Source organism: Tenrec ecaudatus, chromosome 7, assembly GCF_050624435.1.
Source record: "Tenrec ecaudatus isolate mTenEca1 chromosome 7, mTenEca1.hap1, whole genome shotgun sequence".
Taxonomy (NCBI): Eukaryota; Metazoa; Chordata; class Mammalia; order Afrosoricida; family Tenrecidae; genus Tenrec; species Tenrec ecaudatus.
Genome location: NC_134536.1, coordinates 165,610,630 through 165,637,219, shown reverse-complemented (window position 1 = coordinate 165,637,219; position 26,590 = coordinate 165,610,630). Strand labels below are relative to the sequence as shown.

At 46.5% G+C, this 26,590-nt stretch overlaps 1 protein-coding gene across 1 annotated transcript in view; it reads right to left on the bottom strand.

The window, feature by feature from the left end:
* BLTP3A (bridge-like lipid transfer protein family member 3A) overlaps positions 1 to 18,581 on the bottom strand; it is an 86,494-nt gene extending 67,913 nt beyond the window's left edge. Inside the window, exon 1 of the mRNA XM_075555502.1 lies at positions 18,339 to 18,581. Within this exon, the coding sequence (XP_075411617.1) occupies positions 18,339 to 18,382 (44 nt within the window). The 5' untranslated portion in view covers positions 18,383 to 18,581. The remainder of the gene's footprint in view (positions 1 to 18,338) is intronic.
* Between the last annotated feature and the right edge of the window lie 8,009 nt (positions 18,582 to 26,590).

The window sequence follows — 26,590 nt, the reverse complement described above, 5'->3', positions numbered from 1 at the left end:
GTTTGATCAATTGAAACATATCCGAGAGGAATGACTGAGAGGTGAATGGCAGGTAATCATGATGGTGTGGCAGGAGGAAAGAAGAAAGAAAAAGAGGAAGGAAGACTTAAGTAAAAGTTATAAATATAGATATGTGTGTGTGTAAATATATAGATAGGTGTATTGTCCATATAGATGTAAATACAATAAGGAAACAAATGGACTTTGAGTCTCTACTCAATTCTTATCTCAGTACAAGAAAGGTATGTCCTAATAATTTGGCAATGTATGTTACTCACCTTCCAAACATGATCACTGAAGACAAAGTGGGTGCATAAGCAAATGTGGTGAAGAAAGCTGATGGTGCCTGGCTATCAAAAGATATTGCGTCTGGGGTCTTAAAGTCTTCAAGTTAAACAAGCGGCCATCTAGCTGAGAAGCAACAAAGTCCACATGGAAGAAGCACACCAGCCTGTGTGATCATGAGGTGCCAAGACAGGAATAGATATCAGAAGTTCAAAAAACAAGCAATCAAACTGACATGAAGGAGCGTGGACAAAGTGGAGACCCAAATCCACCTGTAAGATAGTCCCTCACAGAAGGGCCACATAGCAGGGATGTTACAAACTAACCTCTACTTCAGTGGTTCTCAACCTGTGGGTGGTGACCCCTTTGGGGATCCAATGACCCTTTCACAGGGGTAGCCCGATTCATAACAGTAGCAAAATTACAGTTATGAAATAGCAATGAAAATAATGTTATGGTTGGGGGGGTCACCCAACATGAGGAACTGTATGAAAGGGCCGCGGCATTAGGAAGGTTGAGAACCACTGCTCTAGTTCTTTAATATTTCCTCCCTTCACTATTATGGTTTTTGTTTTCCCGTATTAATCTTGTTAGACATGAGTATGTTCATTTATATAAACAAGATCATTTGCTGTATGAAAACCAAGATAAATAACCCTTCAGAAACAATTGGAGGAGTAATGGAGTCCCTAAGGGTATGGGAAGAGGGAGGGGGAGGAAGAAAAGGGGCACTGACAGCAATGATGACTGTATAACCCTGCTTGAGGGAACAAATAACAGAATTATAGATGAATGGATATATTGGATGGTGTGAGACATAGAAAATAATAATAATATTAATATATCACATAACAATAAGGGTTCCTGGGGAGGAGAGTGGGGAAGGGAAGGATAAAGGGGAGCTGATATCAAGGAGTATAAGAAGAAAGTACACTGATGAAACATATAACTTTCCTCTAGTTCTTTAATGCTTCCTCCCCCCATTCCCACCCCCACCCCCACTCTCATGACCCCAATTCTGCCTTACAAATCCAGCTGGATCACAGACAGCATGTACACTGGTACAGATAAGAGCTCGAAACACAGGGAATTCAGGACAGATAAACCCCTCAGGACCAATAAGAGTAGTGATACCAGGAGGGGAATTAGAAGGTGGGGCAGAAAGGGGAAACCAATCACAATGATCTACGTATAACCCCCTCCCAGGGTGATGGACAACAGAAAAGTGGGGTGAAGGGAGACAGTGGTCAGTGTGAGACATGAAAAAAATAATTTATAAATTATCAAATGATGGCAGCAACAATTGTACAATTACGCTTGATCTGATTGAATTGTGAGTTGTTACAACATCTGTAAGAGCTCCCAATAAAATGACTAATAATAATAATAAAAAAGAATTTGCAAGCTGACAGAGAATAAATGAGCTGAAGTTAGAGTCTCTAGAGTGAATCACAGACATGTATGCATTCTGAGCTCACACTAAGATCGAACAACAATTAGTTCTTATGACATGACCCTACTCCATACATGCCCTCATAAAAAGATTACTGCAAAACAATAATTTATAAATTATCAAGGGTTCAGGGGGAGAGAGGACCGGGGAGGGAGGGGAAAAATGAGGAGCTGATACCAAGGGCTCAAGTAGAAAGCAGATGTTTAGAGAATGATGATGGCAATATGTGTACAGATGTGCTTGACACAATTGATGTATGTATGAATTGTGATAAGAGTTGTATGAGTCCCTAATAAAATGATAAAAAAAGAAATGGACTTGAAAAAAAATAAAAATAAAAAGATCACTGAAGATATAGGTGCTATAGCAAAGTACAGTAAAGAAAGCAGATGGTAACTAGCAATCAGGAAGAACAATGACTGGGGTCTTACAAGCTTTTCTTCAAATAAGCAGCCAACTAAGTGAGAAAACGGCTCAAAGGCCACGTGTGACACGCTCTGACCACACAAAGGAAAAGGAGAATTCCACTCCACCTCAGTCCAAGGCTGCCTGTCACGGGCAGCGGCCAGGCATGCCTTCATCCTCTGTCCTCCCTTTTTGCCCTACTCTGACACCTGCCATCCTTCCACTTCAATCGACAACTCTGCTGGCCTCAACAGTACATTGCAATAGGCACACGGAACTCACAGACAATACTCGGGAGTATGGGAATTTATTAGGCAAATCAATAGGTTACCACAAGACAGGACCAGAAAACATTACGGATACTGTCCTTTTGTCAACAGCAGTACCTCATCTCAGCCAAACCAGCAGCCACGTCTCTCTCTGGTCCTCAAGTTTCCAGTCACACTGACTGTTAGACTCTGCGGGCCCTTCTGGGGGCCAGGAAGCCCAGAACTCTGTCTCCTGGTCTCCTGAGCAGCATCATTAGTTATTAACCCCAAACACACAAACCACTGCCGGCAAGTTTATTCCGACATAGAGCAACCTGTCTCGGGCTTCCAGGACTAAGCTTGATGGGAGAGCCGTTCTGCTGAGCAACTGCTGGGTTTGACCTGCCAACCTTGCAGTTAGTAACCCAATGCCCAGCCCACAGCACCGCTGGGGCGTTCCTTCATGACTCAGAACCACAGTGAGATAGCACGTCAAGTCTGTAAGGATGGTCTTTTGGCTTTGTTTTTTTACGGCAACTTGTCTTTAGGCATTATTTATTTTTAATAGTTTAATGACCTATAATTCACGTTCCATGCAATTCAATGGTTTGAATATATTAAAAGAAGTTGTAAAATCATCACAATCAATTCTAGGGGTCATTTTTTAAAAAGAAAAATAACTAGGGTGGGCACAGGCATAGAGAAATGAAACCCTCATACAATGTAAAATGGTTAAGCCATTGTGGAACATAATTTTGTGTTTTTTCAAAACGTTAAACATAGAATTACCATGTGACCATACCATTCCGGGTTATATACCCAAAGAATTGAAAACAAGTGTTCAGATTGAAACCTTAACACGTATACTCATAGCAATGGTACAATAGCCAAAAGAGTCCAGTTGTCCATCAACTGATACAAGGATAACCAAACTGTGGTAGGGCTATTTCTATAAAATGTGCTGTCATCTGGCTGTTTTTAAAAAAGGATGCCACAACACCCCGATGCACCTTGAAAAAAGTGTGCTAAGTGGAAGAAACCAGACAGGAAGAGTGATTATAGGGCTCCACTGATATCAAATGTCTAGACTAGGAAAATCCACAGAACAGAAAGCAGATTTGTGGTTAGTGGGAAGCCTAGGGAGTCACGGCTTGAGTCTCCGCTGGGGGTGACAGAAGTTTTGGAAACAGTGGTGTGGTTACACAAGACTGGAGAGACTTGATGCCACCGCATCTCGCATTTTAAAATGGTAAGTTACATTATGCACATCTTACCACAATTAACACAAACAATAAGAAGGCCCTAACAGTTCATGACTACTTACTTTGTGACCAAATCTTTATTTAATTCTGTCAATGATCCCAAGATGTGAAAGCCTCCCATTACCTCCATTGTTCAGATGAGAAACTGATGCGTAGGAAGGTTAAATAACTTGCTCAAGGTCACAGAACTGGTAAGAGAGCTCAGATTCAAAAACAAGCCGTCTGCCTCCAGACCTGCCAGCCTGAACGAGAGTCTGTAGAAGTCAGCACACGTGCCCCCACTTGGAGACTCTCCAGTCGCGCCAGGGCAAGAGCAGGTGCCAAAGGAGGCAGAGGGCCAGCTGAGCAGTGTCTGAATGAAGCAGCACACAAAGCCTCGTCATCTAGCCCCTCTCTTCCTTTCTGCTCCCCTCGCTGGCCCTGTTCCACACCTAGATCCCACATTCCAGTGACACTGAACTATTAAGCATATCCTTGTCGCTTCTAAACTGGGTAACAGATTGCTCATGCAGCCCCCTCTGCCTGCATCACCCCCTTGCCCTGCCTGCTTGTAGACTGGGCTCCAGACAGAGCCTTTGTAATGCTTTGTTGGGCTTCTTGTTCACAAATCTTGTGTTTTTTCTATAAGCAGTCTCTGAACAAGTTGCTGTCCAGTCAATTCTACTCAATGGCGACCTGGTGTGTGTCAGAGTAGAACTGTGCTCCCGGGAGGGGGGGCGGGGGAGGTGTTCAATGGCTGGTTTTTCAGAAGTTGGCCAACTGCCAGGTCTTTCTTCTGAGGCTTTTACAAGTGGCGTGGAACCACCAACTTTGGAGTTAGCAGTCAACTGCATTAATTGTTTGCATCACTCAGGGACTCTGGGGCCTAGCACACAAAGTAGGTGGTCGATACAATTTGATGCAAGACTCCTGAAGGAACGGTGTCGGGAACAAACTCCGCAAAAGTAACCCAGGGTCCAACGTCAGGAAAGGCTAACATCCCTGGATCCACTGTCGCAGCCATCTGAGACCGGCTGAGATGCAGCTACAGCTGTGTGTCCAATCATCTTGCAGCAAAGCTACCTAAGGAACCACTCAGGCGGGCTCAAAGAACTGAGCAACCAGAGGCAACTCCACTTGAAAGGAAGGGGAACAGTGAGGGTCCCAATGGAAAGGAAATTCTACAATATGATTGCCAGGCCTCCGATTTCACACTGACCTTGGTGAAGACACTGTCTCAAATGAAATGTGCTCCTACACTGTACTGTTTTCACACAGGCTAAAACACACACACGCGCACGCGCGCGCACACACACGGATTTTCTTAGAAAAGGGAAATTCGTATTTCAGCACTGTCGGGGGAAGCAGGTGGGGCAGATAACTGGAGGCAGTTGGCTTAGTTGAACTTACTGTACATTCTTATCTGGATTCTCTGAATATTGAAACTCCCAACTTTCAAACGACTCACACACACCACAAACTGCTGTACCGATCCTCCTGCCACTGCGACAAAAACCATCTTGAGAAAACCAAAAACTGGCACTTCCAAAGCGTGTGGATCCGAGCGGTAACTGTACGAGAAGCTGAGGCACACGCTCTGTGCATGTGCTGCCGAAGCGAGCACTGAGGCACACGCTCTGTGCATGTGCTGCCGAAGCGAGCACTGAGGCACACGCTCTGATTAGAATTGTTTGGGGATGGTTTTTCCTACATTAATTTGGTGGCACTCCTTCCCAAAACATGTTCTCAACTTTCCCCCTTGATTTAGTTAACAGCGTAAGACCCAAAGCATTGAAATCTGTGGACCGAAACTGCAGAGGGCACCGAACATTTGCAGGCCTGGGGGTGCAGGGTCTGGTCACAGCTGAGGGCAGAGTTGGTGCCAGGAGCCTGAAAACAGGGACCTTGGGAGAGAGCAGAAAGGAGACATCAAGGAGGAAAAACCACATAGTCAAGGGCAAAGTTCAGCTGTTTGAAAATTTAGGCTCAGTCGTTTTCAATGGGAACAAACTCAATTATCTCTTTTTTTTAAATAACATGTTTTCTAATGCCTCTTTCACCAACAATACTAAAATTTATAGATAACCTACTTCCAAAATTGCAAAACCAATCAAATAGTGTCCAAAGTACACTCTAAGAGGAAAATAATTCATAAAGAAAGCACTTGCATGTTAATAGTGAATAAAAGCCCCAGCCCCACTACACCAGAAGACTGTGTCCAGTCAGTCAGATGCTTGCACCCCGCAGAGAACCACCACAACCCTAACGAATGCCAACACAGGTGCAGAGGCACACAGGACTTTGTCGGTTAGGTGACTCTGGTAGCACATTTGGCACCGCCGAGATGAACTTGTGGAAAAGCTTCAAACAGTTGTCCCTTTATGACAACTGCAACCCGGGAACATCCACTGTGCATTGCAGCTGTGCAGTGTCTTGCTTTCCCATGTGAAAGTTGGATCCTGTGCTCATATGACCGCGACAGAGAAGGCGCCTGTGTAGAGATCTGACAGCCATTTAAAGGTCAAAAGGGACAAGAGACGGCTCTTTGTGCTAGACTGCTCTGTCAGTCTCCCTGGCACCATGAAGACCCAAACAGCCCTTGCTGAGACACTCTCGTCTAGAGGGCCTTGCTCCGAGCAAAGAGAAAGCAACATTCTTCTCCTATTTCACTTCCTCCTCCTTCAGATGGCTCCCAGACAACCAAGAACCAGAACACTTGTCTAGAGCGCCTAGATTATATAGGACGCATCTACCGTGGCTTTTGTGGGCTCTTTGGAGCCTAATTCAACATGTAAAGCAGCCCCAGTTGGTGTTAGCAGTGTGTGGCTGCTAACCTCAAGGTCAGCAGTTCAATCCAACAAGCCACTTGGAGGGAAAAGATGAAGCTGTCTGCTTCTTACAGAGATGTACAGGCTCGGAAACCCGATCTAGGGTCACGATGAGTTGGAATCAACTCAATGGCAGTGGGTTTGGCTTTGGGGTTTACTCATAATTTATAATACAATTTTGGCTGGACCACAGATTCCAAATTTCAAACTTAGAAATAAACTTTGGCAAGCTGACAATTCTATAAATACCAACTCAAATGCACTGGTATCTTTCCGAGTTAGCTCAGATTTTTCGAGATGGGCTGACAGCCAAACTACATAACCAATTTACTATAAAGATGGCCACACAAGCCAAGAGAACTGCTACTGGCAAATAAAATAACAAAGCCAATCCAGTGAATGCTATAGCATGCATAAATATTTGATCATCTATCGAGTTCGTATTTTTGTGGAAAGTAGGCTCAAACTGCACGTTTTGAGAGAATGCCCACCACGCATTGGTTTCACATGTCCGCTGTCCCCTTTACTCTAGGGAGCAGTCAGTCCTACTAACCACCACCGGGAAGTATGCGTTACTGTCTGTCAGGAGCCTCAACAGCACAGTGGTTAAGCGCTTGGCTGCTGACCTTTCGAAAGTGGGCAGCAGGAGCCCATTTGCTCCGACAGCAAGTCTGTTTCTGTAGATTCCTGGGCAGCCAACGCTCAGCCTCGGGGGTCGGTAGGATTCATAAGCGACTTGATGGCAACTGCGGTGGTGGTTTCTCACCGGCACCAGCAGCAAGTACTTGCTTTCCACCACAAAGATCAAAGATCCCTTCAGGCTCCCTTGACTTTCTGCCCCTTCCACTCTCCAGGTCTAAGGTTCCCTGGGGTTCAGGGTGCACTCGCACTCCACCCATCTCCTCCCAAGCCCGCTTCATCCACCCAGACTCTGATTTCTAAAGCAGCTAAGATAACATTCTACACCAGTGGGTCTCAACCTTCCCAACGCCATGACCCTTTCATATAGTTCCTCATCATGTGGCGACCCCCCAACCATAAAACTGTTTTTGTTGCTACTTCATCACTGTCATTTTGCTACTGTTATGAATCGGGCGACCCCTGTGAAAGGGTCATTACACACACACACACACACACACACACACACACACACACACACAGGGATCACGACCCACAGGTTGAGAACCACTGTTCTACACCCTACTTCGGAGTAGCAACTGGCATTTCATATCTCTTAAGCAGCCATCCAGAGTACAACTATTGGTTCCTCCCCATCCAGGGGAAAGACGAGAGATGAAAATCGAAAGACGCATGCTCGAGAGAAGTAGATGGTGCCTGGCCACTACCCCCAACTGCTCTGAAAAGGATCACACGGACTAGAGCAATGGTTCTCAACCTTCCGAACGCCGAGACCCTTTAATACGGTTCCTCATGATGTGGCGACCCACCCCCGCAACCTTAAAATTATTTTCGTTGCTACTTCATAACTGTCATTTTGCTAGTGTTATGAATTGGGTGACCCCTGTGAAATGGCCATTTGACCTCCAAAGGGGTCACAACCCACAGGTTAAAAGAGACCAGCAGTAGGGGTTGGATAGAGACTTAGAACCTCAAGACGATGCCCCTCAGCCACCATTCAAGGCTGGAACTGGGCTCAACCGCTGCATGAAAAGAACTCTTACAGCTCAAAAGGGCAGCGTTTATCCAACGCCAAGGTTAGGAAAGGAGGAGAAATGGAGACAGGAAACATAGGGAGGAAGTGATGGTACATTGAAGGGATCGCAATGGACGAGTTCAAACAAAAAGTGTATAAATTGTTGAATGGAAAACTGCCCTGCTCAGTAAACCGCCACCTAATTCACAATACAAACTTTAAAAAAACAAACCAGGTACAAGGAACACGATCCCTGCTGCTGATACACTCCAGTGAGTGTAGAGAATTGAGCTCTCGTGAAAAGAATGTTTCCTTTCCATGTTTAATTCCATCCTCCCAGACTGGTATTCAAGCGGTTTCTTTATTAGGTGAAGGTACCTAAGTGACTGCTAACATTTTCCACTCTAAGACTTTAGTATATGATTCTGTTATCTTCCCCGATGCTATACTAAGCACCGAGCATAGGGTATGCTTTTTAGCTATGTTTCTTCTTTGGTGAGGTCAAAGTTGCCTTCGTCCCTCCTCTGCCCAGGTATGAAAAAGATGATAAACAGAGACAGCTTTGAGTTCCTCTCCACCAGCGTCAATAAGATATTCATCTCCACCTCCCTATATTGGAAGGTTAAGAAACAGACGAAGCTGGATGGGTTAAAGACAGCGTTGAAGATGCTGGAAAATGCTATTCCCAGAAATTCACGGCAGTTTCTCTTAATCAGCTCTCATCAGTGACAGTGTAATAAGTCGCCATTTATGAAATACTATCTCTGTACCAGCACTTGCACAGACAATGGGGCTTCAAAAAGTTCATGGACACGCGAAGGGAAAGGAGAATTCAATTTTCCCACCAGCTTTTTGACGCTCCCGTGACTGCTTTCTGATTCCCAAACTCGCAACTGCACATTATCAGCCCCACGTTACAGACAGGGAAGCTGAAGCTTGGAGAGCACCAAGAATACGCTCGGAAGAAGGGATTCCAAAAGGTATACATCTGTCCTCTTCCATTTGATCTCTGTGTTGTCACCCAGAACTAAACAATTCAAAGGGGCTTGGTAGTCTGTAAACATCCGACCAGCAACAGCTTGCTGTGCGGTTCACGGTGATGAAAATCACCTGCTTTAAAAACCAGGTGAGAGGCACGGGGTGTGGCACAAAGAACCAGCACCTGGATGAACAAAGCCCGGCCACTTCCCGCTCCACCCCCGTAACTGTCAACTAATTGTTCAAAGCAGGTAATTGGCATTATTGTGGCCCATACAACAAGTTGCTGTATACCAGCATTTTACAGACTACAATACTGCTTTGGAAACGTTAACGCCTCGCAGGGCCACTTTTTAAGGCAAAAACCGCTGTTTTACTATAAAAGGGAATCACGCCTAGGCTTGTGCAAAGACTGTTATAGAAATGCTATATAATTCAAATTTCAGTTTCTTCACTAGGTATGAAATGCCATGCCAATAGGTGCTAAGATTACAGAGCAGGATGAAACTGTATCATCAGGGTAGTCTTGAGAACAAACATTTAACAAACACTCAAATGCCTGAAGAACATCCCCCCTATTCTCTTAATGAGTGTTGGCAGAGAGCCAAGCAACACACCACGCCAAGCAAAAAGGACTATGAGGTTCTGGTTATGAAAAGAGTCTTGGTGGCAGAGTGCTGGGCTGCTAACCACGAGGTCAGCAGTTCAAACCCACTGGTCGCTCCAAGGGCCTGTCTGCTTCTACCAAGGTTCCAGTCTTGGAAACCCTAGGGAACAGTTGCCCTCTGCCCAAAAAGCTCTGTAGGAGTTGGAATCGACTCAGTGGCAGGTTTGGTTTCCTTTAGTGGTTATAAAGAATCCTAATTATTTCCATTGTCCCTTTTCGTTTCAACAGCACTGTCAAAAGGATCTAGAAGATTTCAAGGCTTCAACCAAGATTTCGAGGTTGCTTGTAACTAAAAACTACAAATACATAAATAAACAAACTCACTTCTATTAAGCTGAGTCCAACTCCTAGCAATCCTGTAGGGCAGGGTAGAGCTGCCCCTGTGGGTTTCCGAAACCGTAACTCTTTATGGGAGTAGAAAGCCTACTCTGTTTGTGAACTACCGACCTTGTGGTTAGCAGCCCAATGTGCAACCCACAACAGCACCAGGGCTCCCACAAATACATAAAACGTTTCAATCAAATAGCCAAATCAAAGTGGTCTTCTGGCTTTCCAAAAATGAAGTAAAAATGCCCAGGGCATTCCTGCCGTGATGGTTACAATGAAAAAGACGGACACTACCACGTGCTGCAAGGATCTGAAACCACCCCAGCACTCAGGCACTCTGGGAGGAGTGCAACTGGTGCTGCCACTTCAGAAAACTATTTGGCAATATCTATTAAAGCCAAGCGTATATATAAAGCTATTTGGTAATATAAATTAAAGCTAAGCAGTCTTATGCAAATCTCCAAAAGAAGCATGAATACATTTGTTCTCCAAAGGACATGTACTAGAATTTACCTAATATTGCTATTTATAATAGCCTTAAAGTGTCCATCAACAGTGAAATATATAAATAAATATTGGTAATTCATATGATAGAATAGTATCCAGAAACAACAAAAAATCTACAAGTTAATGCAACATTACGGATTTATCTCACAATGTTGAGCTAAAGAAGACAAATGTAAACACACTACACGATTTACTTACATAAAAAAAAAATAAACTGACCAAGTTATATTTGTTTAAGTGTCAAGAGCAAGGTAAAGAGTAGCAAAGTATGATGGTTTTGTGTATAATAATCAATAAAATACACATTTTTCCCTAGAAAAAGCTGTGATTGTCTTTAAGGAACATAACTAGAAATGGGAGGGAGGCTTCTACTTTTTTAATCACATCTAAGAAAAATATCAACAGGAATAGCTACACTGTGGGATAAGGTTACTTTCTTATGGTTTCTCCTAAAAAGATAAGCAATCGTTTTCCCCTTTGGGGAAAAGCGCAATTCTTATTCCTGAAGAGAGGTGTTGGCTGAGTTAAGGCCTGATTATAGAAAAGAGGTCTTTTCAGGAAACACTCCCCCAGGATGCAGAAGTATCCCAGATTCACTTCTGCAGTTCACATCCTCAGAAACGCTTCCCTCTCTAAGAACACGGTGACTCTGACCAGGCTGTGGGATTTGCAGTTGCTGCAGAATGTCTGTCCGCATTAGAAGACCACCACCCCAATAACTGTCCCTCTCCCCATCTTTCCCCTTTTCCACTGGGCCATCCTCATTATAATACAAACCTCTAAGCCAACAAAACTACTTTGCTGTTTGTGTTAGGGTTCTCCAGAGAAACAAAACCAGAATGCTAATAATTTATATATATATTTGTACAGATATATATATACCATAAGAAATAAACAATTTATAAAGCAGTACAAATGGCTCGTGCAACTCACTCCCATGAGTCAGTAGTGAGACACTGGCAGTCCTTCGAGTCTTGAGGACCACCAGGTAGTCCTCTGTAGAGCAATTCAGGCTATACGGGCACAGGCAGCCAATAGCAAGGCAGGTCACCAACAGTCAGCCAGGTGACAGGGTCCGACAGTCCCCAGCTCAAGAGATGTCAATTCCAATGGTGTGGCAAAGCAGGTCTAGAAATAACCTCAAATTAGAGCGACACGGTCCATGGGTTGTGTCCCACAGGTAGTGTACCTAGCAAACTGAGACACAGAACAAGCCAGGCAGCTGCACACTGGTCCAATGATCAAAGAGCAAGAGACAAGGAAGGTGAGGCTCGCCGAGCCATTTATCCCTCCGCCCTTCAATTAAGCTCACGTGTGTTTATCGGCCAGGTTGGCACAATAGACTAACTACCTCACTGTTAAAAATCAGGATAGTACTTATCCTTTGGAGGAGATAATGACTAGGACAGGGGGCCCCACTTCTGACTGCGGGTGCTAGCAACATGGTCTGCTGAGTTTGTGAAAATCCACACAGCTGACATGTACGATATATGTACCTTTAAAAAATAACATTTTGTTGGGAATTAAGTGAGGGTTTACAGAGCAGGTCATCAGTTTTACATTCAGCAATTCATACACATTCTGCTTTAACTCATCCACGGCAATCCTTCAATGTATCACCACTGTCAAAACGAATGACAAAGGGTGATGTCTGACCTCCAACAGCTTCACAAATTTGAAGGAAAATCACACTTCACGTCAGCATCTCCCAGGGTTGATTTGTATGAGGCCAAGGTCAAGCATGCTCTCCCCTCCCCTCCAACTTTCCCACCAATTCTGATACCACCTGTCCCTCTCTCCCTCCCTCCCACAGCTCTCCTTTTTTCAGCGGGGTTCCATAATTTGTCGGAATGGCCACACAGAACCCACAGACAATAGTCACAATTATGGAGTTCATTAAGGAACTCAACATGATGAAAATGCTCAGGATACATTTATCGAGACAGGACAGCCTCTTCCTAGCTTTGGTCTCCTCAACAAACAACCATGTTTGCAATGTTACACGCGCTTCTTAGCACTGGCAATAGATACTCAAAGGGCATGCCACTCTGCCATAAGTCTCAGTCTGAAGGCATTCAGCTCTAGACCCACGGTTAGAAAACCTGGCGCCCCCAAGTAAGTGCCGGGATGTGCCCTACTCCATAAGCCTGCCTCCTGCCCAAAGGCACTCAGCTTTACCTGCTCTGTGGGCTGGGAGGTTCACTGCTCTATTCCATGATCTAGTTCGATTTCTGCGACTGCTGCTCTTCTGCTACTTCTCTGTTGCTCCTCTGGGCCACGGCTGTTTCCTGGTTCAAGGAGATCCAATACACAAAGATCTTGCCATTCCAAAGGACGCACTCTCCCCCAGGTTACTATCTCTTCCTGGTAGAGAAATTCCTCCCTTCCTGCTTCTGAGATGGCTCATTTTATACCCAGCAAAATGGCAATCACAATGAACTCTATAAACAATCACTCACAACTGAATGCAGGCAATGTGTGCTCCCATCAGGAAAAGGTAGAGTAACAGAGAACGTGGCTCAGAGACATATTAAATAATTCACTGCACAAACGATTGCTTACCCCAATTCCTCCCTGTGTCTCCTGTTTCCATTCCTCCTTCATTCCCCAGCCTCTGAACTCTGTCTTTTTGATCCGAAAGGACTGATGATTCTAATGCTGAGGCAAGTTCCACTCCCGACTGAAGGGCAAGGACTCCCACCTCTCTCTCTCTTAGGACAGTAAGCAGGTTTCTTCGAATATGGGGATTTGTTCCACTCTGGGCAGGGTCTTCTAATGTGCTCCTTTTCAGAGCAGGTGGCTGAGGTAGTCAGGCACCATCGTCTGGTCTCAGGGTTATGGAAGCTGGCATTTAGGATATATACACCTTTCTTCAGGGATGTTATACACTTTTATTATTGAAAAATGTAGATGAGACCCAATTACAACAAATATTCCACACCTCAGCGACACTCAAGAGAGTAGTACAGCAGCCGAGGGGTTAAAGGACACAGCTCCAAAGCAGGGTGCTTCTGTTCGCATCTCCATTCCATCCGCAGGGTTCTAGGTCCAACTTGGGCACATTTTTAACTAACCGCTCTGTGGCTCAGTTCTTCAGCTAGAAAACTGGTAGGGCTAAAAAGTCTACCTTGTTGGGTTATTACAAAGATTAAGTCATCACAAGACCTGTAAGGTGCTTAGCACAGTCGGGTTTTGTTTTTTTTTATTAAATCTTATACATGAACGACCTTTATTCTGAGGTAACACAAAATAATGTCTAAGGCAAAAAAAATTAAGATTTGACCATTGCTGGACTTTCTATTACTAATAGAAATGTCCTATTATTTTCCATTTTATTACTAATTATCGTTACTGATTTTTGTGCCATTTTCTAATGCACAACTCAATTCTTTGGGCAAGGGAGAGGTTCAGCTGAAAAGTCTAGTGTAAAGGAACGTGTCCTGGAAGTTAAGTGGCTCTTAAGCAGTCCAGGGACAAGCCCGTCAGCCTCTAAGAGCCTCGCGCTCCTTACTGTACCCTGAAGGCTGGTTGGTTCTGCTGATCTAAGACCCTTCTGGCTCTTCCACGTGATGTGGACTGAGGGTAGAGGTACTGAGCTCAACAGCCAGCCTCTCCATCTCCTGTGCCTCTTAATCCCATCTGAAATTTACCTCTTTAACTACCCATCATGCAGATCCGACATGCCTGTGTCATTCAGGTTCGCATTTCAAGTACACGGGTAAGGCTTCCGCAGGGGTTTCTGAACGCGCCAGTTGGGTTGCTGGCGTCTGTCCTGTGGTAGTGTCCCTAACTTTCCAGGCTACACGAAGTGGTCCTGTGCCAGAGTCAATCCCAGCGTGGAGCGGAATGCCCGCCTCACACAGGACACAGGCTTCCCTGGGCTGCAAATCCCTACGGGAGCTAACTGCCAGGTCTTGTCTCCCTCAGAGTCGCTCGATGGGTTCGAACTGGTGGTCCTTCAATGAGCAGCTCGAGACCCTAACCGCGGAGCCACCGGGGCTCCTTGCATATTAAGTGGTTACTCTTCCTTAAACACCTACTCACCTATCAGGCACTGTAATAAGTACTGTATGCCCAACTGTCACACCAAATCTGCTAGGTATATATCACTCTTCCTGTCTCACAGATAGGAAAACTAAGGCTCTGAAAGGCTGCTCGGCTCATTAAGAGTGGACCCAGAAGGTGAACTTGGCCTGTCTGGCCCCAGAGCGCAGGCTCTCGCCATGAACCACAGCAGTTTGACTTACTTTACAATCAGTCAGGTTTCTTCTTTCTTGTATGAGGGGGCTTCAAAAAGTTCATGAAAAAAAAAATTAAAAGACAATACATTTCCCCACACATTTCTGAAGCTCCCTTCTATAAGGACAAAGCATTAGCTAGTTACCTACAGCAATAATCGACTTAAGTGAAAACCAACTGTTATTTTTTTTTAATGAGTGATTAGTGTTTCTAAGTAAGTGTCCCCCCCGGGTCTATTTCAATGAGTGCCCTGTAGTGAAGCTACTGGTGGTTAGCAGCAGTCATCCAAGCTGCGGCTTCAAGTCCTGAAGAGACATCGACAGCTGGTCACTACAGCACATTCTCTGCCAACGCAACTTGAATCCCAAAGCCTGCTCTCAAATCTTGTGTACCAAACAACTAATAAGGAGGAGGCCCTCCGACAAGGCGCTTCAGTCTCCGAAACTTCAAGATCAAAGGCAGACCTCGCATGCAGACCACTGGTCAGCCGGCTGCTGCAGCGCACTCTCCTCCAGATCCAGTGGCACCATGGGCAGCAGCAACAAGTAATTACCAGGTGCAAGTGCTTATTTACCCTCCTACTTAGTATACCGTCCCTTCTCTCCTGTCCATCAGGTTAGGCAAGCCACAGGCCATGGCTCCTCCTCCGTGTGTGGTAGAGACCATCTGGCAACACAGATCCCATGTGCGATTACATGGCTTCCCCACAACCCGACTCATAGCCTAGCACCTCTTCCAAGAACCCTAAACTCGCCGCTCCTCCTCCTCTGCCTCCTCCACCACTGGTTCAACACTGAAGTCACCAAAAGGCTCCCCTGTGTCGTCACACTGATTCCAACTTGACCCAGAGATACTTTATCGAGGGTTCAGTGAATGTGTCCCCTTTTCTGTTAAAATCTTTCTTTAAACACCCTCTCTCTTCATCTAGAGCACATAGAATATAAACTTCTTTTTTTTTAATGTAGACTACAGGCGTCCTTGCGTGGCACAAATGGTTAAACCCTCAACTAGCAGCCAAAGGTGGGTGGTCCAGAAAGTGCCACAGAAAACAGGCCCGGTGGTCTGCTTCCACAGGACATGACCTTGGAAACTCCATGGTGCCCAGTTCTTTGAACTCTGTACACATTGGGTCACCAAGAGTCAGAATCAACAGCATCTACCAACAATAAGGGACAATAACCAGACCAGGAGCTAAGAGTTAGGGTTCTGGTCCACAACCTTACTTTTTAGCTAATTTGGACAAAGCTCTGACCCTCTCTAGGCTTCTATTTTTTGTCTTATATCAGAGGTTTGAATGAGATCAGGGGTTAACTAGGTCCAAGGATGTCTTAAAGGGCTCAGGCATTGGTTTAGAACAGTGTTTCTCAAAGTGGGCAACACTGCCCCCTGGGGCAGGGGCTGCAAAAGTAGGAAGCTATGCTTTAACCTGGATTCTAGGTGGCGTAGAGGTTACACCTTGGGCTGCAATCCTCTAGGTTATGAGTTGGAAACCACGGGTGCTCTGAGAGAAAAAGACTGGGTTTTCTGATCCCGTAAACAGTTACAGTCTGGATGGATGGACGTACTGAGATAAAAGCAGCATGGGCCCCAATAAAATGATTTTTTTTTAAAGTTACAGTCTCGGAAACCTACAGGCGGTCACTATGCGTCAGGACTGACTTGATGGCAGTGAGTTTGTTTGTATTTTTATAGGCTACAGTTCAAAAGTTTTGCCAGGGAGGTGCTGAGTTAGTTACTTTTTCAGAAAAGGGGCAGTAGGCCAAAGAAGTTTGGGAACCAATGGTTTAAGTTTATAAACCCCTCCATGAATTTATGTGAAGGGATTACCTGTTTGCCTAAGTGCATTTTTATAACATGAACATCTATGGCTTGCATCTAATTTTCACACGAGCTACAGCCCATAAATTAGCTCCAGCTCATATTTTATTGAGCATTTACTTCAGGCCGGACTCATTCGATCCTCACAATTACCCTCTGAGGTAAGACTACTACGCCCATTTTACAGATCAAGAACGTGAAGCAGGAAAGAGTCCAGTCTCCACAGCTGGGCTGAGATCCGTGAGGCCATCCCTAAGGCCCGAATATTCTGTGATTCTCTGTCAGCTCAAATTAATCGAGTTTTCTCTAGTTAAATCCTCTGTTCCATTTCACAATCGGTAGTCCTCCCAGAGACCAGGCTCATGGAACACCCAGATGAATACCACCGGGACAAGGACACCAGGAAATTAACCCCTGTACAGGGTTTAAAAGTACATGCCAACTCTAGCCTTCCACCTGCTTTTCCTCACAATGAGATGAACCAAAAGATGTTCCCGAATCTATTGACCCTCAAAGCAACAGTAGAGACAGGAGTGTCAGAGCGTAAAGGAAATGCAGTGGCAGGAGGGGAGGAGATATGCCAGCAAGGCCTGGTAGTCCCATGTTGGTTGGCTACTGACTCATGCTCTCCATGGGAGAGCAACATGCTGACTCAACAGCCCCAGCCTGGGACATGAGGACCAAGGGAAAGGCTTGCCGTTTTTTTGTGTGGCAAATGCCAATCATAACAACAGGGATCTGGGGTCACCAGCAACAGGGGTCAATGAAAGCGCAAAAACGGTTTAGCTCGTCATCCCGCCTCACCCCCAATTTACTCGGTTGTGCTTGTTGGGCACCGTCGAATCGATTCGGGACAGAAGGTTATTTAATAAATGGCTGCAGAGCACAAGCAGTCAAGGGTTCTTTTCACAGGCTGTCAAAAACCCTCCGGATCTTAAAGGGAAGGTCGCTGAAACTTTATCCCCACCCCTCATGACCTTTCTCCGATTAGTCGGGGTAAGGGGAAAGGCCATCAGAGGGCTGGCCCAGGGTAGGGGCCTCTCTTCAGAGGTGATGCAATCGGAGGGGAGACCGGCGGGAGCGGGGAGTCCCCGGGAGGGTGAAAACCTGAGTCGGAGTTGGAAAGCCGGGCGGAAAATGGGGTACCAAGGGGCTGGGTGGCAGGGTTCTGCGGAAAGCGAGCGAATGGAAATGACTCGATCACGCGCTGTACAAGGAAGGGCCCGCCGGAGCCCAGCGGCCAGGGGTCGGGTCCAGCGGCCGGAGAGGGCCCGAGGGGAGGGGCGGCGGCTCCCAGGGGCGCCCGGGCAGCGGAGGGTGGGACCCGTGGGGGCCTCGGAGGGGACGGTCGGGAACTGAAGGTGGGGGGCAACAGGGCAGGAGCTCCCCGAAATCTGAGAGGAGGTGTTGGGGAGGAGACGAAGGGCTCGGCGCAGGGGCGGGGGCGCCCCGTCCCTGAGGGCCCGGGAAGCACAGAGTGGTGACAACGGTCGGGGTCGGCGGGGGCGAGGAGACAGTCCCGGCTCGAGCTGTGGCGGGGGCCGCCACCGGCTGGCGAGTGGGAAGAGCGGGAGGCCTGGACCCCAAGTTCGGCCCAAGGGAGCGGGGTCGGAAGGGTTTGAAAGGACAGGCAGGCGGGCGGGCGGGCGGGCTCCGGGGCCGCCGGGGGGCCGCGCTGGCGCTCTCACCGCGACAGGTGCTTCAGGATCTGCTTCTTGATGATCCCGGCCATGCCGGAGCCGCAGCCCGCGGGGAAGGCAGGCAGCTGTGCCTCGAGCTGCGGCCCCTCGCCTCTCCGCCGTGCGCGGACCCTACGCCATCGCCATGGCGCTCTCCCGCCCCTGCCTCAGCTCCGGGAGCTCCGCCGCGATCCCACCCGCCCGCGCGGCGCCGCCACCGCCGCCAGCCCAGAGCGACCGACGCGGAGAGCGCGCGCCGCCCGTCCGCCGGCCGAGCTCGCGGCAGCGAGCACGCGCGGGGCGAGGGGCGGGGCGCACGCGCGGGGCGAGGGGCGGGGCGAGGCGCACGCGCGGGGCGAGGGGCGGGGCGCACGCGGCGACAGAGCGCCCACCCCTGGGCGGGAGGACCCGCTCGCAGTGGCCTCCCTCCGCCCCACCATCTGCCGCCCGGGAGAAGCGAAGTTGAGTCGGCAAAGCCTGGGTAGCCGGACGCCGTGGGGGGTTCGCGCGACTCGCGGCAGTCGCCTGCGAGCGTCGGGACGCGTGTGTGCAAATGCGCTCTTGGCATTCGCTTCGGTCACTGCGCAGCCCCGGCCTGCTAGGGGCCACGCGACATTCACGCCCCCGCCCTCCGCCCTTCGTGGTTGGTTGAGCAGCGAGCCATCTAGGGCGGGCGTCGGGCTGCGGGGCTGGAGAAGGCAAAGCTGGGTCGAGGACCTCACTAGCCGGGAAGGCGACACTGGCAAGCCACTGCGGTCACGTCCCAGGGCTGTGTGCTCCAGAGCTGATGGCGGGCGCCCGGGGTGCTTGCTCCGCGCTGTCCGCGGGCCCCTTCCCAGGCTCCAACCAATGGCCAAGTGTTTGCTCAGCACTTAGGAGGTCCCCTGCAGAAGGCACCCCTCCCTAACTGGAGTGGGAGAAGCAGGAAATAGGAAAACTTAAATTGCCAAGGACTTTAGATAGCAACTTCTTTGCTTGACCTATAAGGAAATGCTCCCAGGAACACAGGTGAAAGAACTCGTCCGAGGTCACAATCAGTGTGTTGGTGAAACCCAGAAAGAGAACCCAAGTGTTCTGATTCCCAGTGTGTGCATTTTCCACTCTACTTCGCCCATAGGTCTAAGGGCAACCTTCATGCCAGGAACGCTGGAAGTCATGGCCGCGCTGAGAAGTGGACAGCCCTACAGTCAAACCCTTCAAGCCAAAACCTGAGTAAAATGCTTTCTGAGACAGGTTTATGGAAAGTCTGGCCATCAGTTAATGTAGCATCCTAAAGGTATCCATATGAGTCACTAATCCATGAGCATAGCACGCACTTCAAAGGCACTGCAGCCTTAAGTCTGTCTCCCCCAACTGTCCCTCAGCCACCCAGCTCCTTTCCCCCAAACAACTGCCCCGTTTCCAAAACTAGCACACAAAGACTAAATTTTAACATAGTCAAGACTTCATTCATCCCTATGCCTATTTCTTGCTCATAGTAACTAAAATCTCTTTCAGAAGCCCCCCAAAAATTACCTAAGAGAAACAAGTCACTCTCGGCTTAAGTCCTCTACATCCAGTGCCCTCCAGCAGGATTGTACACTCTCTATTTGCTGTCCCTCTGCCTACCGTTTATCAGTCTCTCTACCAGGGAACCATAAGGCCTACAGAACAAAGTTCTCTTCCTAGGATTATTGATCATTATTGGTTACTCACTGGGCTTCGATCTGCAAGGTCAGCAGTTTGAAACCAACTGCTACTCCATGAGAGAAAGACGGGGCTTTACAGTTTCAGAAACTCACAAGGAGTAGTTCTACCCTGTCTGATAGAGTGGCTATGAGTTGGCATCCACTAGATGGCGGGTACCAAGGAACCCTGGTGGCACTGTTGAGTAAGTGACCTCTCACTGCAAGGTTGGAGGTTCAAATCCATCAGCCACACTGAGGAAGAAAAATGAGGCTAATCTCTTCACATAAAGTTTGGAAACCCTGGATAAGGGTGAGTTGGAATCACACCATGACCGAGTTTGGTGGGATTTCTTGTCTTGGATTGCTGGGAGGGGATTGCTCCTTCCTGATTGATTGTCAGGCGCCCTAGTGATGGAGTAGGTTACAAGTTGGGTTGCCATCTGCAAGGTCAGTAGTTTGAACCTACCAACTGCTCTGTGGGAGAAAGATGAGGCTTTCTCATCAGGAAAGATTTCCAGCCTCAGAAACCCTATCCAGAGTAGCTGTGCGTCTGCATTGACTTGTTGGCGGTGGGCTTGAATTTGACTGTCAGCTGAAAGAATCTCAGGGAAGCTTCTTACAGTTCTTAGCTTCTTTTCTGAGCATTTTCCCCTTACTTTCTGTCCTCAGTTTCATTGATCTCCTTCTTGTTTCCTTCTATTAATTTTTTTCTCTAGGCCCTTTAAGTGGGAGCCTGAGTTTGAGACTTGGCCTTTTTCCTAAAGTCTGATTCTTGGGGTGAAAGAAGCTTTCAGGCTACCTTCCAATCTGCAGATCTGCGCCTCATCAGCCCCTTCAACTACGTGAATGAGAAGCCTCCAGCCTGCTGCCTGACCCTTGGATTTGGGACTTGCTGCTTTCCACAATGGCGTGAATAATTTACTTGACATCTGTGGTGGTTCTATAATTGTTTGTCATTTTGAGGATTAAGAGTGAAGGGATGGAATCTAGCCTGTCAATCAAATCATAGCCAATGAGGCCTCCGTGGGCATGCCCTTCTGAGAACTTTGGGAACTCCTGTATTTTCCACCTTAGAGGCAGGAGACATTTTCTTTTTTTTTTTTAATCGTTTTATTAGGGGCTCATACAACTCTTATCACAATCCATACATACATCAATTATGTAAAGCACATTTGTACATCATTCTCAAAACATTTGCTCTCCACTTAATCCCCTGGCATCAGGTCCTCATTTTTCCCCTCTCTCCCTACTCCCCCCTCCCTCATGAATCCTTGATAATTTATAAATTATTATTTTGTCATATCTTGCCCTGTCCGAAGTTTCCCTTCACCCACTTTTCTGTTATCCGTCCCCCTGGGAGGAGGTCACATATAGATCCTTGTCATCAGTTCCCCCTTTCCAACTACCCTTCCTCTGCCCTCCCAGTATCACCACTCACACCACTGGTCCTGAAGGGATCATCCACCCTGGATTCCCTGTGTTTCCAGTTCCTATCTGTACCAGTGTACATTCTCTGGTCTAGTCAGACTTGCAAGGTAGAATTGGGATCATGATAGTGGTAGGGGAGCATTTAGGAACTAAAGGAAAGTTGTATTTTTCATCATTGCTACATTGTACCCTGACTGGCTTGTCTCCTCCCTGAGACCCTTCTGTAAGGGGATCTCCAGTGGTCTACAAATGGGCTTTGGGCCTGTACTCCGCACTCCCCCCTCATTCACTATGGTAAGATTTTTTGTTCTGATGATGCCTTATACCTGAGACATTTTCTCTCTCTTTCTTCATTCCCTTGGAGACACTCTACTGAAGATGCTCTGCTGTGAGACATCCCTGAGAAGCCACATGGACCTACCCTGATGCAGCCAGAACCATGCACCTGGAGAAGCCACATAGAGAGCCCTGCCAGCACTGAGATGCTTGTGCCACTGGATCCAAAGACTTTCTACCACTGTCTTGTGACCGTCCTGCATTCGGCGTCATTGCATGTGTTTCATCGATCTGAAGAGGACTGTATAGATTGGTATCGGACATATGGGCTAATACCGGACTCATGGGACTGGGTTGGGATGCTTTCTTAATGTACAATTACCCTTTATAAACTCTCTCTTACACACAGATAAGTCTCCCTGGATTTGTTTCTCTAGTCTACCGGGGCTACCACAACATCTCTCACAGCTATTGAGTCAGTGCTCACTCACAACAACTTCCTGTGGGTTTCAGAGACTAATTGTTGACAGGAGTAGAAAGCTCAGTCTGTCTCCTGCCGAGCTGCTGGTGGTTTCGAACTGCAGGCCATGTGGATTGCAGCCCAACACGTAACAACCACAGCACCAGGCTCCTTTCCTCGACATCAGTCCTACTTATTTACGTTCGAGGACGCTTTAAAAAGACTGTGGAAAAATCCTACTAGCTATTAATTCTGTTTTCCCACAAACTTTCTGAAGTTTATGCTTTGTACATACTTTGCTGGTTTTGCTTCTCCAGAGTCTGTGGAGCTTAAGACTGTCTGCTTTATTTTTCTTCATGGCTGTGGGGATCATTTCTGTTAGAATTAACACCAGACTGGTCCCAAGGGAGCTGGGTAGCACAGTAAGTTATCCTAAACACAAAGTCAGTGGTACAAAGCCACTCTTTACTCCTGTAAAGAGTCAGTCTCAGAAACCCACAAGGACAGTTTTATAAGGGTCGTATGTCCTATAGGGGTCACGAGCGGAAATCGACTTGATGGCAGTCTTGGGTAGGTTTATTTTATTTATTTATTTTTTAATAATCCTGTCCATAAATCTATAGTAGAGCATGCCCTCCCAAATGGGATTGTAGGCACCGGCATAAAGTCCAGAATTATAATATATTGCATAAAGAAGCCTGGCTAGAAGGGCCATATCAATTGACTGTAACTCACTGGCATCTAACTGAACATTGGTATTCATGGGGTTTTTTTTGGTGTGACTCCCCATTTTGAATGTTTTTGTTGGTTTTTTTAAACTACCTTGTCCCCATCCCTTCGAACCATGTCTACACTGGAAGCAGTATGTCAGAGTGGCATGTTTATCTGGCAAGTTTTCCTAGCAGTTTATCACTGGTGTTAACTCTTCTTCCCCCCACCCCACCCACCCCGCCCTTGGCATCTTTTAATCAGTCACATTGAACAGCATATAGTAGAAAACTCAAGAGTTACTTCAATTTCTAAAGTACTGATAGAAAGTACTAAATTCTCGTTCCTGTAAAATAAGTCTACAGAAGGCAGTCCATGGCAGCTCTGATCATCAGGGACCTAAACAAAACCAAAAACCCCTCTGCCATCTAGTCGATTCCAACTCCCCGGGATGCTATAGTAGAGCAGAACTACTCCTGAGGGTCTCCAAGATCGTCAGTCTTTCCCAAAGCAGCCTGTCTCACCTCTCTCCCACCAGAGCTTGCATTTTGCCTACCTCAGTATCTATTAATATGCCCAGTAGTAACAGAAGCACGGATTTGTAACTAGGTTCAGGACCCATCGGCAATGACAGGGCATTCTTCATAACTGAGAGCATGCAGGTTCTGGTCAGTCGGGGAAGCATGCCTTTTTTGGTTGCCTTTCCTCTTTCCCGTTGAGCAGGAATGTAGGCATGCCTAGACCTTCAACAACCTTCTTGGCCGTGATTTAGCACCTAAGGATGGAGTCGGCAAGCTAGAGGGGCCAAGTTCTTGGCAGGAAAGGAGCCTGGGTGGATGGTCGCTATGCTTCTAATTGCAGCTGTGTGGGAGTCCCTGTGTCATCAAGGAGCAGATGGACACGTGGTGCCCGACTACTGATGTGACATCCTGGAGATAACAATTGTAATGTGTACTCTGAATATAATCATGAGGAAACATCAGGGACAGAAAAATCAGAAGCAAGGAACAACAGGAGGTGAGGTTGTTGGTGTCAAAAAAGACAATGGCTGAGGAGCTGTTCTAGATTAAAACATACAAAACGGGGGAAAAAGATACATGACAGGCTCTCGTACAGGCAGGAAGTACTGCAGACAAATGAACAAAACTGAAATATCATTCAATTATCAAATCAAGCTATTTCCTGTTTGATACCTGTGGTTGTGTAAGAAGGAATGTACTTGTTTTTAGGAAATACACATGGAAATATATAGGCACAAAATAAAAGGGGGTGAAATGCAAATAAGTAAATCTGGATCTGTTCCTTGTACAATTCTTACAAACATTCTGCAAGTTTGAAATGATCCTGTACAGCTCAGAGAAACGACAATATCCAACACTTCAGGTGATTTTAGTCTTGCCCTTGTCTGATGTATTTTAGATGCCTTATTAGATTCAGGCCAGAAAAATCGAATCCTTACACTGGCAAAAGGGAGGAAAAGAAATGTGTTTGATTAGTTAACAGATTAAGGTTCTCATAAAAAATGATGCACCAGATAGGAGCTGGAGGCACAGGGAATCCAGGGCGGATGATCCCTTCAGGACCAGGGACACGAGGGGCGATACTGGGAGGGTAGAGGGTGAGTGGGTTAGAAAGAGGTAACCGATTACAAGGATCTACATGTGACCTCCCTGGAGGATGGACAAGAGAAAAGGGGGTGAAGGGAGACGTCAGACAGGGAAAGATATGACAAAATAATTTCTAAATTATCAAGGGCTCAAGAGGGAGGGGGGAGCGGGGAGGGAGGGGATAAAAAGAGGACCTGATGCAAAGGGCTTAAGTGGAGAGCAAATGCTTTGAAAATTATGAGGGCAATGAATGTACGGATGTGCTTTACACAATTGATGTATGTACGGATTGTGATAAGAGTTGTGTGAGCCCCTAATAAAACGTTTAAAAAAAAAAGAATGATACACCAAGTCAAGTCTTCATGGTCCTACAGGCAGAGTAGTTTGAGTGTTAGGGACTGCATGGTCTCCCCAAAATTTGTGTTGGACTTCTCCCCACATAACAGGGCTTCCTGTGCATATAGGAAAGACACACGCAGATGGCTCCATCCAGAATAGAAACGTGCTTAGTCACTTGCTTGGCAAGGCTTCCCCAAACACACTCTCAAGTCTGCAAAAGATTTTGGTAACAAAGCTGAGCCAGGGAATTCTTTGGGCTTGAAGTTAGACACAAACTGTCAACTACTATCACTCTAAAAAGATGTGATTTTTAAATGAGAAATTAAAAAGGAACATGTAGGCTTATCAACAGATCGTCTCTGGTAGGATCTCTAATTCCAGTCCCTTGTTTTGGCAAGGTGGTTTCCTTGCCTAAACTAACCCTTCATCAGATATTTATCAATTTCTAGAAAAAGCAATGTGCCTAGCATCATTTGTTTCTTGATAAAAGTCTTATACACACTTAGAGTTACCGTATATACTCATGTATAAACCGAGTGTTTCCAGCACATTTTCAATGCAGTCTGGGTGGTAAAATTAGGTGCCTTGGCTGATATTCGAGTCGGCTTCTACTCTAGTATGTACAGTATGTTTTCCAGCAGCTCTTATAAGCCCCTTTTCCAAACTGGCATGGGTGATTTTTATCTTTTTTAAATGATTCAAAATATGAAAGATCCAAAACAGGGTTTGATCAAGTGCAATGTAGCTGAGGGATTACTGAAACCTAAAGGAAGGCTGAATATGATAGTGGAACAAGAGGAAAATAAAAGGAAATAGAGGAAAGAACTAAGAAACAAAGGACATTTCCAGAGGTATAAATATATTTCATATGTACTGCTGCAACACAAGTCTTCACTGTGTTCTAATAACCTGGTATTCTGTGATGCTCACCTTCCCGACTTGATGGTTGAAGCCAAAATGGGTGTATAAGCACGTGGTGAAGAAAGCTGATGGTGCCCGGCTATTAAGATATAGCATCTGAGAACTTAAAGGCTTGAAGATAAACAAGCAGCCATCTAGCTGAAAAGCAACAAAGCTCACATGGAAGCACACCAGCCTGTGTGATCATGAGGGGTCAACAGGATCAGGTATCAGAAGACCCAAAACAATATCAATGCAAATGAGGGCCAGCATGGATGGACCCAAAGCTCATCTGTGGACAACTGGACATCCCCTCACAGAAGGGTCACAAGGAAGGGATGAGCTGACCAGGATGCAATATAGCACTAACAAAACATACAGCATTCCTCTTGTTCTTTAATGCTCCCGCAGCCCCACTATCGTGACCCCAGTTCTACTTTACAAATCAGGCTAGACCAGAGCACGTACACTGGTAGTTAAGAGCTCTCAAAAAAAAAAAAAAAGAGCTCTCGACACATGGAATCCAGGACAGATAAACCCCTCAGGCACATTAATGGGAGTAGTGATACCATGAGGGTGGGGAGGTGGGGAGAAATGGGGAACCCCATCATAATGGTGACGAACAGAAACATGGGTGAAGACAGAGCGGGTGGTGTTAAAATATGAAAATAATTCAGGGGGAAAATGAGCAGCAGATACTAAGGGTTCAAGTAGAAGGCAAACATTTTGAGGATGATGGCAACAAATGTACTTATGTTCTTGACACAATGGATGGATGGATGTGATAAGAATTGTATGAGGCCCCAATAAAATGATTAAATTTAAAAAAATTCATCAAGAGCTCATGAGGGTGGGAGGAAAAAGAGGGAGCTGAAA